Source organism: Pipistrellus kuhlii, unplaced genomic scaffold (assembly GCF_014108245.1).
Source record: "Pipistrellus kuhlii isolate mPipKuh1 unplaced genomic scaffold, mPipKuh1.p scaffold_m20_p_17, whole genome shotgun sequence".
In the NCBI taxonomy this organism is placed as follows: Eukaryota; Metazoa; Chordata; class Mammalia; order Chiroptera; family Vespertilionidae; genus Pipistrellus; species Pipistrellus kuhlii.
In genome coordinates, this window is record NW_023425482.1 from 280790 (window position 1) to 293478 (window position 12689).

Below are 12689 nucleotides of genomic sequence, written 5' to 3' on the forward strand. Positions count from 1 at the left end.
CTGGTGTCCCGGTGGGCATGGCTGGAAGACTGGGCATTACTCTCTTTCAATGTATTCTCAGGATTTTTTCAACAGAAGTGGCCAGACTTTTGAATAGTTCAGGGTCTGAACTTGAGAGAATATGCCAATATTAGTAAATAAAATAAAATATACCGGTAAATCTGGGTCCAGAAACTGGCACTTCCACTATATTCTTCTGGTCAAAGTCAAAGTCTGATAAGATTAAAGAGGAAAGGTTGTAAATTCCACTGCTTAAAGGGAGAAATATCAATGAATTTACAGTAATATTATGCTGCCACAGTATTATATCACCATAGAGGCCCGATGCATGAAATTTGTGCAAGAGTAGACCATCCTTCCCCTGGCTGTCGACACCAGCTCCCTTCTGGCACCCAGAACCTGGCAGGCACCTGGGACCCAGGCTTCCCTTGCAGCCTCAGCTTAACTGGAGAGATAATCAGGAAGAACATCCAGTCTAATTAGCATATTATGCTTTTATTGTTACAGATTTTACAAATCTAAATTGTAACACAGAGCAGTTAACAGCATATTGTCCAATATAATACAAGTAGGAAAATGATGGGATAGAGGTAAGTGTGTTTCTCACATTTTTTATATTAAGATCAGTTTTAAGAATGAATGTGAAGTTTATCATATTTGAGTAATGGTAGAATACATTAAATGACATTTTTAATAATGCTTTTCATTATTAAGGTATTACAATATTGACCCATTGCCCCATCATCTTCCCACTCATGCCCTCACTCCCCTGTTGTCTGTGTCCATTGGTTAGAACTATATGCTTGCATAGAAGTCCTTTGGTTGACTTCTTCCCTCTACCTTCCCTCTGAGGTTTGATGGTCTGATCAATGCTTCTGTTTCTGGATCTGTTTCTGTTCATCAGTTTATGTTGTTCATTATATTCCATAAATGAGATCATGTGATATTTATCTTTCTCTGTCAGGCTTATTTCACTTAGTATCATGCACTCCAGTTCCATCCATGCTGTTGCAAATGGTAAGAATTCCTACTTTTTTTTTTTTTTTTTTTTTTTTTTTTTTACCGCAGCATAGTATAGATATGTAGATTGTGTAAATGTACCACCATTTTTTAATCCATTCATCTGCTGATAGGCACACTGTTTCCAAATCTTAGCTATGGTAAATTGTTCCACTATGAACATAGGGGTTCATATATCCTTTCTGATTAGTGTTTCTCCTCTCAGCACAGTGCAGTCTAGGCAGCAGCCCTGAATGCCCTCTCTGGCCATCATGACTGTGGACCCAGATCTAGAATCCCCTGTCACCAGAAGTCCTATGGACCTCCTTTCCACAGACAGACGCTGTGCCTGATCAAAGGGATGTGGCCTCTGTGCTGTGAGGTTTCCCTCTGACTCTCTGGGTTCACAGGTCTTGCAGTTCTCCTCAGCCCAGGTTTCTGATTTTACCATTCTCCAGGTGTCCTCTGCCCTTTCTGGTTGTGAATTGCTCACCAGCTGTATCTACTTCACCAATTTGGAGTGGATGTTATTTGATTTAGTTGCTTGTTCTATCTGCTCCGGGACAAGGCTTAGGACACATCCATCTATTCCACCTCCATTTTCAGAGATTTTTTTTCTAAATTACCATATTTAAAAAATTCTATAAAAATTCATATACCAAGATGATTGCATGTATGAAGCAAAAGGAATTACAACATTAATAAGGTTTCTACACTACAGGACTGAGACTTTCTTACAGTTTTACATTATGAATTTTCAGATGATGGGTTAGGTGTGAATGCTGTCTAAAGGCCTTCTTACATTCCTTGCACTCATAGGGTTTCTCCCCAGAGTGAATTCTCAGATGTTGAACAAGTGATGAATTAAGTCTAAAGGACTTCCTACATTCCTTACATTCAAAGGGTTTCTCCCCAGTATGAATGCTCTGATGTAAAGTGAGTTTTTGGCGCAATCTAAAGGATTTCCCACACTCCTTACACTTATAGGGTTTCTCACCAATATGAATACTCTGGTGTTGTGTAAGTTGTGAGAGGAGTCTGAAGGTCTTCCCACATTCCTTACAGTCATAGGGCTTAACACCAATATGGATGCTCTGATGTGAAATAAGTTGTGAGTAACGACTAAAAGCCTTCCAACATTCTTTACATTCATAAGGTTTCTCCCCCGTATGAATTCTGTGATGAAGAATAAGATGATAACCACGACTAAAGGTCTTTCCACATTCCTTACATTCATAGGGTTTCTCACCAGTATGAATTCTCTGGTGGAGTGTTAGTTGTTGTCGCACTCTAAAAGCCTTCCCACATTCCTTACATTCATAAGGTTTCTCACCAGTATGAAGTTTGTGATGTATTCTAAGGCCAGAGCCACACAAAAAGGCCTTCCCGCATTCTTTACATTCATAGAGTTTGTGAGCAGTATTAAGCTTCTGATGTCGAGTAAGGTGGGCATACTGTCTAAAGGCCTTTCCACATTCTGTACATACATAGGGTTTCTCACCAGTATGAATCCTCTGATGAAGAGTAAGTTGTCCACGCACTCTGAAAGCCTTCCCACATTCCTTACAATCATATGGCTTCTGACTAATATGAATTTTCTGATGTACTCTAAGATCTGGACCAGACATGAAAGATTCTCCACATTCCTTACATTCATAGAGTTTTTCAACAGTATGAAGTCTCTGATGTCGATTAAGGTGGGCAGTCTGTCTAAAGGCCATCCCACATTCCTTACATTCATAGGGCTTTTCACCAGTGTGAATTCTGTGATGAAAAGTAAGTTGTTGGCGTACTCTAAAGGCCTTCCCACATTCTTTACATTCATAGGGTTTCTTAACAAATTGAATTCTCTGATATGGAGTAAGAGATGTATGATTCTGGTGAGAGGACACTTTTTGAGATGTTATTTTCACTTCTCCAAATCCCTCTTGTCCTTTAAAAAAATTTTTTGACTCACAATTATATTTTAAAATTAGGTTCTTAAGGCCATGTGTGTTAATTCTTTCCATTATCTTCCACTGGACTAAGTTTATTTCATTAATGTCATTTTCTGAAGATAACCTCTTGGTTTCATATCCGGTCTCCAAATCTGAAAGAAAACAAGAGAACAAACATATAGTTCTTTTTTCTGAAAGTAATAAAATTTCTACAGAAAAAAAAAAAAAAAAAAAAAAAAAAAACACAAAATAATGCCCAATGAAATTCTAAAACTACTATAAAATTGGAGGGGGGAAAAACATAAGGGAACACCAGGAAAAAAAAAAAGAGTTCATGAAAGATTGGGTATTAGTTATAGGCATGCCCCGTTTTATTGTACATCCCATTATTGTGCTTCACAAATACTATGTTCTTTACAAATTGGAGGCCTGTGGCAATCCTACATTAACCAAGTCTATCAGCACCATTTTCCCAAAAGCATTTGTTCACTTCATGTCTCTGTCCTATTCTGGTTATTAATTCTTTCAAGATTTCAAACTTTTTTTGTTATTATTATATTTGTTATGATGATCTATGATCAGCGATCTTTGATATTACTCTCCACCTGCAAAAAGATTATAATATACTCAATGTTCAGATAATGGTTTACATGTTTTAGCAATAAATAATTTTTAATTAAGTTATGTATATTGTTTTTTTAGACATGATGCTATTGCATGCTGGAGGCTGGGAACAGTAGTTAGCATAATAAATACAGGAAATTCACCAAAAGGTTGAGGGACAGTTTCAGCAGAGCTGAAGATTTGCATTATATTGCCTACTGCAAGACAGCTGAGGACAGTTCCCCCATCTGATAATTTTTTATTGTTTACCAGGCCTTACCTTTGATATGTATATCTGCTTTGCTTTAGGGATATTTGTGTTAATAAAAAGCGAGGGGTCCAGAGACTCAGAGAACTTAGGTACTAGAACCAAGTTTCCATCTGGCCTTCTAATATGCCTTCCAAATTTATATTTCATGTCTAGACTCTTTATTCATTTATGCACACCCCCTTTTCCAGATTCCTTGAGCCCTTCTAAGATGCTGAGAAACACCTCAGCAATTGCACACTTAATAGACTACAGTATGATGTACACATAATTGAATAGTCTCTAGAAAACAACAAAAAAATTGTGTGAATTTCTTTAACGTGAATATTTGCTTTATTGCAGTGGTCTGAAACCAAATCCACAATATCTCTGAGATAATGCCTGTAAACATTTTAAGTCAGTGGTTCTCAAATTGAGATATAGATTAGAATCACTAGGGTACTTATTACAAATGTTCAGGTTTAGATAACAACCTAAATCTCTTGCATAAGATTCTACAGTCCTGGGCAATCCTATTTCAATATTCTCCATGTGATTCAGATGAAGATAAAAGAAAAATTCATACTTAACTTTTTTTTTTCAACAATTTTTCCTTATTCTTAGACTAAAATCAAACCCACTGTGATTAAAATGCCTTTGCTTATAACAAGCAACAGCAAGAAACCTATTGATTAAAGGCCCAAGACCTGGCATTAATACCAGCCTGCCTTGCTTCATAGCTGGGCCTCAGTTGGGAATTTCCTAGCCAAATTCAAGTATCAGCCATCTGAAGATCTCTGTGTAACTCCTGTCAGGTGGTCCCATGCAGTGGCTGACTTTGCACTGTCCCTGGAGGCCCCAGTACACCTGGTGGACAAACCATATCAGATTAAACTCTACATATCCATAAGTGACATACTCATGGGTTAGACTCAGTGAGCACCAAAGCCTTACTAAAGCAAATCCTGCTCCATATGGGTATCTGTTTCACAGCAGAGCTCTTCCCTTGTAGACACAGCTGAATCTTACAGCCAATTGGTCTGGAGGTAAACTCTTTCAAATGACACCAACAGCAATCAAAGCTCAACTACAAGAAGACTGTGCACACAGCCCACACAGGAGAGCACCTAGAGTGCCCAGCTCAGTTGACTGGGAGACTGAGCCACTTGGCCTATAGGACAACTATTGTCTACTCTACCAATTCCAGGAAACATAACAGTTCTACCTAATACATAGAAACAAACACAGGAAAGCAGCCAAAATGTAGAAACAAAGAAATACTAGTATGTTACAAAAATATAATGGAAGCAAGCAAACTAGTGGATACAGAGTTCAAAACAATGGTTATTAGATTAATCTAAGATCTTAATGAGAGCTTCAATGGAATTAATGAAAGCATAGGAGAAGAGTGCTCCACCCCAAATGATGTCATCTGTGATGTGGGAGAGGAACTCAGCACAGGTTCCTTGGTATTTATCCTTTCAGCTCTCTTTCTAGAGCTACTAAGCTGTCTCTTTTCACACAACTCTCCTGTGTTCTTCCCTTTTCCCACTGGATTTCAGGGTGAGTAGCTCTGAACAAGATTTTGTGTGTTGGCCCTTTAAGAGGGCACCTATGTTTCTAGCAGACTCTTATCTCTTTCCAGTGAACTGAATCCCTGCTGATTTTTACAGCCAGATGGTATGTGGTTGCTTCTTCCCAGCTCTGGTGCTCTGGGCTGAGGAGCCTGCTGTAGGGTTCAGATCCTACACTTTTAAGGGGGAACTTTGCAGCTGAGATATCCCTCTAGAGTCTCAGTTGTGGCCTGTGAGAGCAGGGCCAGCCCTTTTGGATCTTTGCCCTTTCTACCAGTATCAATTTGGCTTCTACAAGTCCCTGGTTATAAGAATTCTATTCAGCTCCTCCTCGGTTGGTTATTCATCGAGGTTGATTGTTCTGTAGTTGAGTTGTGAATTCAGTTTGGTTCTAAGAGGTGGTGAGTGTAGTTTCCATGTATTCTGCCACCATTTTTGTTGTTAGCTTTTTGTTTTAACAAGTATTTATTTATTTTTTAATTTAAAAATTTTAAATCTTTATTGTTGAGAGTATTACTGATGTCCTGCTTTTTCTCCCTGATTGTCCCACTCCACCGAGTTCCTGCCCTGCCCCCAACCTTCACCACCCTATTGTCTGTGTCTATAGGTAATGTATATATACATATAAAATCTTTGGTAAATCTTTATCAGCTCCAACCCTTCTCTCTTAGAGTTGTCACTCTGTTAATTTCCATGCCTCTGATACTATGTTAATGTTTATTTTGTTCATTAGATATCTTATTAGAAGCCCAGATATGGCTGCCAGTGATAACTTTTTATTCATTAGGTTTCTTGTTCATTTATTTTGATTTTTAGATTCAATTATTGATAGATATATATTTATTGCCTTTTGATTGTTCATATTTTTTTATTTTTTTATTCTTCTTCCTTTTCTTAAAGAGTACCCTTCAACATTTCATGTAATACTAGTTTGGTAATGAAGAACTTCTTTATGTTTTTCTACAACACACCAAGTGGCATGGCTCTAGAATGGGAACATTATTCCTTTATATGCCCAACTGGTGTAGAACTTCCCCTAACACAACCAAATCTTACTCTATTTGTTCCTGATAATCTCTACTGGCCTCACTCTGATAACTCTCTGAGACCCTACCCCACAGCAAAGTTCTCTGAGCATCCAGCTGGTGGCAGCTAGACTTTGGTATAACCTGGGGGTTTTATTGAGAAGGACTCAGACCCAGCACAGAACTAAGTCTGAATCTGTATCAATTTGGTGAACAACACTCACCCTTTACCTAGTAACTCCTAAAAACCTTCCTCTTGCAACTTGAATACCACCAGAAGCTCTGAGTCTATACGGCAGCCAAGTCTAACAGGCAGCCAGCTGGCGGATGTGGATCTTGGGATACTTGGACCTTTTGCTGACATGCTCCAAGACTCGATGCAAGTGCAAGTGGCCTTAGTGAAAAACTTGGTGCTTTCCATGCTCATGCAAAGGAAGCCACAAACTGTGAATCACTTTGTAGCTCCATAAAGGTGTCCAAGGTGAGTCAGTGGCAGTTTTTGACATTGACCTGCATCAAAGTCCCTATTAACAGACCCTCTGAACCAACATGTACCAATTGGCCAACTTCAGACAACAACAGAGCAGAATCCAATTAGTTTCAAAAGTGGCATATCTGAAGAAAGATCTCAGCAGACATCAGACCCAGTTGAGGCAAATTCCACTTCATTTTTTGTTAGCACCTTCACAGCAGCTCATACACTGTGGCCAAAACCAATCATGACAGTCCACCTAAGGACTAATCTTATGCACAAATGGGCCAATAGCAATCAAGACTCAATTACGGTCAGTCCCCTCAACCTCCACCGCTACTGCCCCTCTGTCAGGTGATGCTTCTAGGGAGGAAGCAAGGTAGCAGGCAGCCGGATTGGCTGCTGATGGGGTGGCCAGTGTTCCTGTGCACTCAGCTGAGGCACCTGTGACTCCATGGGGTCAGCTTGAGGCACCCTTGTGCTCCAAGGGCACTTCCACTGCTGCACCAAGAGAATACCCATCTGCTGGACTTGGAATTCCTGAAGAACTGTTTTGTGAAAAGCTGGCAATACTTTCTTTAAACCCTATCTTTTTCCTTTTTATTGCATTTCAGAACATCTAGAAAACATGAACAATGTTGGTAATAAACCAACATTGTTCATGTTTTCTAGATGTTACTGCCATTTCCTCAATGAGGACTTTACTGCCAAGGACATGCTGAACTAAAAAGTTAATAAAGTCTCTTCTTCCAATGATAAGAGTGCCTTCTATTTTACAGACCTGGGAAATATTCTGAAGAAACATATGAAATGGTTAAAAGCTCTTCTTTGGGACACCCCCTTTTATGCAGTCAAATGCAATGACAGCAGAACATAGTGAAGACCCTAGCTGTCATCAGGAAGGGATTTGACTGTACTGGCAAGACTGAAATACAATTGGTACTGACACTTGGGATGCCTCCAGAGAGAATGATGTATGCAAATCCTTTTTTTTTTTTTTTTTTTTTTTTTTTTTAAGTATCTCAGATTTGCTCTAGCTGATTTGGCCCCGTGGATAAAGAGTCAACCTGCAGACTAAAAGGTCCCAGGTTCGATTCCAGTCAAGGGCACATGCCCAGGTTGTGGGCTCGATCCCCAGTAGGGGGGCATGCAGAAGGCAGCAAATAGGTGATTATTATCATTAATATTTCTATTCTCTCCCTTCCTCTCTCCGAAATCAATAAAACATATTTTTTTATTTTTTTTAAATAAATTTTTATTGTTCATATTATTACAAATGTTCCTTCGCACCCCCCACCACCATTGCTCTCCTCCACCAGGTTCCCACCCCACCCTCTGCCCTTTCCTCACTCCCCATTGTCCTCATCCATAGGTGCACAGTATATGTTCAGTCTCTTCCCACATCCCCCTCTCCCCTTTTCCCCAAGAATTGTCAGTTCACTCCCCTTCCATACCTCTGATTCTATTATATTCAACAGTTAATATTGTTCATCAGATTTTTTTTTAATTTTCTTGGTTTTTAGATTCACTTGTTGATAGTTACGTATTTGTTGTTCATAATTTTTATCTTTATTTACTTTCTCTTCTGAAAGAACCCCCTTCAGCAATTCATATAATTCTGGTTTGGTGTTGATGAACTCCTTTAGCTTTTTTTTTTATTAGTGAAGCTCTTTATCTGATCTTCGATTCTTAGTGATAGCTTTGCTGGATAGATTATCTTTGGCTGTAGGTTCTTGCTATTCATCACCTTGAATATTTCTTGCCATTCCCGTCTGGCCTGCATGGTTTCTGTTGAGAAATCAGCTGACAATCGTATAGGTGCTCCTTTATAGGTAACTACCTTCTTTGCTCTTGCTGCTTTTAATATTCTCTCTTTGTCTTTTGCTCTTGGAATTTTAATTATGATTTGTCTTGGTGTGGTCCTCTTTGGATTCCTTTTGTTTGGAGTTCTGTGTGCTTCCTGGACTTATAAGTCTAATTCTTTCACCAGGTGGGGGAAGTTTTCTGTCACAATTTTTTCATTATGTTTTCGATATCTTGCTCTCTCTCATCTTCTGGGACCCCCATAATTCTGATGTTGGTTCGCTTGAAGTTGTCCCAGAGGTTTCTTACATTATCTTCAATTTTCTGGATTCTCTTGCCTTCTAGCTTCTGTGGAGGAGTGTCTTCTGGCTCTTCATGTTCCAAATCTTTGACTTGATTCTTGCGATCTTCCATTCTGTTTTTAGGACTCTGTATAATATTTTTTTATTTCAGACAATGTATTCTTTATTTCTTGTTGATCCCTTATCATTTCTTATTGATCCCTTATCATTTCTTGTTGATCCCTTATCATTTCTTGTTGATTCCTTATTAATTCTAGTTGATCTCTTTTCATATCCTCATAGGTCTTATCGATCTTTTCTAGGAAATTCTTGAAAAACCTTATAAGAGTAGATTTGACCTCCATATCCAGTCACTTTTTGTCCTCCATTTCTTTCATTTGTGATCTATTTCGTTGTCGCATTTCGCAGCTACAGATGGGGCAGAGTTTCAGGGTGGAGCCTACAGCCTTGGCTTCCATCAGCCCCGCCCTATGCAGTTCCTGGGTCTCAGGGTCCTTCAGTACTCACTGCAAGCACCTCTGAGAGAAAGGTGCCCTCGATTTTCGCCTCCTACCAAACAGTCTAGGCTTTCCCCCAATGAACCCGGTATTGGGGTTCAGTTCAGTTGGAAGTGGAGTTGGAGGTGGCGATCAGAGCAATCTGGAGCCCCTGTCTCCTTCCCGCCAGGGCAATTCTGCGGCACAGCCAACTGTCCCTTCTCTGCGCACAATGTGCGCGCCGCCGGGACCTCCTTTTGCTGCTCCCCCGGGTTTCTGCCTTACAGCCTAGCTCCCTATGGATGAGCCTGGGTCCCCGGGGTCTGGCTTAGAACTGGGGTTCAGAGCAGTCAGAACTGTGGCCCAACACAGTCAGAGCTTTTATCTCCTTCCTACTAGGGAATGCCAGCCAGGCACTCAGCCTCCCTCCTCTCCGGCTCTGTCCTCTCCACGCGCACCGCGTGTTTCCGTACCTTAGGCTTTTACAGCTCCTCTGCACTTCCTTCTGGTTTTCTCCCAATAAAACATATTTTTAAAAGTATTTCAGATTAAATATGCTGTTAATTGTGGAGTCTAGATGATGACTTTCAATAGTGAAGTCAAGTTGATGAAAGTTGCCAGGCAAAACATCTACAGGCAAAGTTGGTCATGCGGATTGCCACTGATAGTTCCAAAGTGGTCTGTTGTCTCAGTGTTAAATTTGGTGCCACATTGGAAACCAATAGGTTTCTTTTGGGATGGGCAAAAGATGTCATTGTTGTCAGTTTCCACATGGGAAGTGGCTGTACCAATTCTGAGAACTTCATGTAGGCCATCTCTGATGCCCAATGTGTCTTTGACATGGGAGCTGAGGTTGGTTTCAACATGCATCTGCTTGATATTGGTGACTTTCCTGGATCTGAGGATGCAAAGCTTAAATTTGAAGAGATTGCCAGTGTATTCAATCCAGCCATTAACAAGTCAGATTCAGGAGTAACATTCATAGCTAAGGCAGAAAGATACTATGTTGCATCAGCTTTCACACTTGCAGTTAATATTGGGAGAAAAACACACACACACACACACACAAAAAAAAAAAAAAAAAAAAAAAAAAAAAACTGGTATTAAAGAAACAAACAGGCTCTGATAACAATGATGAGGAAAAACTCCTTATGTATTATGTGAAATAATGGAGTATATGAATATTTAGTTGCATCCTATATGATGATCATGCACACGTGAAGCCCCTTTTGCAGAAGAGGCCAAACCAGATGAGAAGTATTGTCATCCAGCATATGGGGATCAACATGTGACAGCCTTGCCTGAGATGCATGTACAAAACTGGATGCTCTTTAAAAACTGGGTGCTTACATTGTTGCTTCTATTTCTACTTTCAACGGATTCCAGAGGCTGGCTTATTACTCTGTGATGTCAGGACCAACATGGCAACTGATGTATTGTAGCAAGACCAGTACCATGACTTCCACCTGAGTTGGAGGAGCAGGACATCAACACTCTATTTTTTGTGCTTGGGAGAGTGGAATAAAATGCCAACCAGCAGCCTGTGCTTCAGTTTGTATTAATATGTAGATGCCATTACTGTAGCTGTTATGTGAGTATAGTTTGCCTTAATGGATTTTGGGGGGACCATTTAACTTAATTATTGCTAGTTTTTAACTGTCTTTGTAAGTAGTGTTGGCACAGATGGAACAATGTGGAAAGCCTAGGCAATGGGGTCACACTAATCTGTGTTCCTATGGAAACTATTTGAATATATGCTTTATATGAATTTTTATTGAATTTTCAAACATGCTACTACAAAGTGCTCCTCAACTGCTAAGCAAGCATTTTTAGCTTGTACATTGGCAGAACAAGCCAGAGCTTAGTATTGTGACCTGTTTTAACAATAAAGTACCTAGAAAATAAACAAACAAACAAATAAAAACTCAATTACAATAGGAGGATGCACATATTCCATACAAGGAACATTCTGGAGCATCCAGCTCATATGATCAAGGAGGCTGTGCCATTGTATCCCATAAAAAATCTACTACAAAATGCCACCCTATCAAGAAGGAAAGGCAAAGCAGATCTATCTGAGGTAGGAATATAAATATCTGACAAAATAGATTTTAAAAGAAAGGCTATAATAAGAGAAAAAGAAGAACAATCCATAATGATAAAGGGAGCAATCAAAAAACAAAAAAGATTTAACCCTTGTTAACATCTATGCAACTTAAAAAAGGAGTACCTAGATATATATAAAGCAATTCTTGAGAGATCAACAGTAATACAGTGATAATAGGGAATTTTAACACCCAATTTACATCAATGAATAGCTCTTCCAGACAGAAAACCAACAAGGAAACAGAGGCCTTAAATGATACACTACAACAGATGACTTTAAGTAGTAACTATTTTATTGATGTTAATCCTCACCTAAGATATATTTCCATTAATTTTTAGAGAGAGTAGAAGGAAGGGGAGAGAGAGAGAGAGAGAGAGAGAGAGAGAGAGAGAGAGAGAGAGAGAGAGAAACATCAATGTGAAAAAGACACATTTATTGGTTGCTTCCCTCACATACCCCAACTGGCCAAGGGAACAAACCTACAACCCAGGTACATAATCTTGACTGGGAATTGAACCTGTTAGTGGGCTGATGCTCTAACCACTTAGCAATACCAGCAAAGGCAATTTATTTGATATCTTCAGAGCATTTCACCCCAAAACATAATACACATTTTTTTACCTTGCACATGGAACATTTTCTAGGATAAACCACATATTAGTACACAAAAAAGTCTCAATAAATTTTAAGAAGATTTAAATTATATAAAGCATCTTCTCTGACCATAATGATATAAAACAAAAAATCAATCACAAGAAAAAACTAAAAACCACCCAAAGAAATAAAGGCTAAATAGAATGTTACTAAACAATGAATCATTAACAAGTTCAAGGAAGGAATCAAAAGATACCTTGAAAGAAATAAAAATGAGAGCACAGCCCCAAATCTATATAATATAGTATAAGTAGACCTAAGAGGAAAATTCATAGCATTAAAGGTCTACCTCAAGAAACAAGGAAAATCTCAAAATCAAACAAACATGTAATTTTACATTTAAAGAAACTATAAAAAGAACAACAAAGTCAAAAATGAGTAGAAGATAGGGAATAATACAGATCATAGCAAAATTAACAAAATGGCCAAAAATGGGTCATGGATTCAATTCCTGATTAAGGGCATATACCTCAGTTTTATCACTGGCCCA

The 12689-nt window shown here is 39.0% G+C and overlaps 1 protein-coding gene across 4 annotated transcripts in view; it reads right to left on the reverse strand.

The window, feature by feature from the left end:
- Nucleotides 1-1488: 1488 nt before the first annotated feature.
- ZFP82 (ZFP82 zinc finger protein) overlaps nt 1489-12689 on the reverse strand; it is an 85460-nt gene continuing 74259 nt past the window's right edge. For all 4 annotated transcript variants that reach the window (XM_036440754.2, XM_036440751.2, XM_045582481.1 and 1 more), the window contains one exon: nt 1489-3088. In XM_036440754.2, the coding sequence (XP_036296647.1) occupies nt 1734-3088 (1355 nt within the window). In that variant the 3' untranslated portion in view covers nt 1489-1733. The remainder of the gene's footprint in view (nt 3089-12689) is intronic.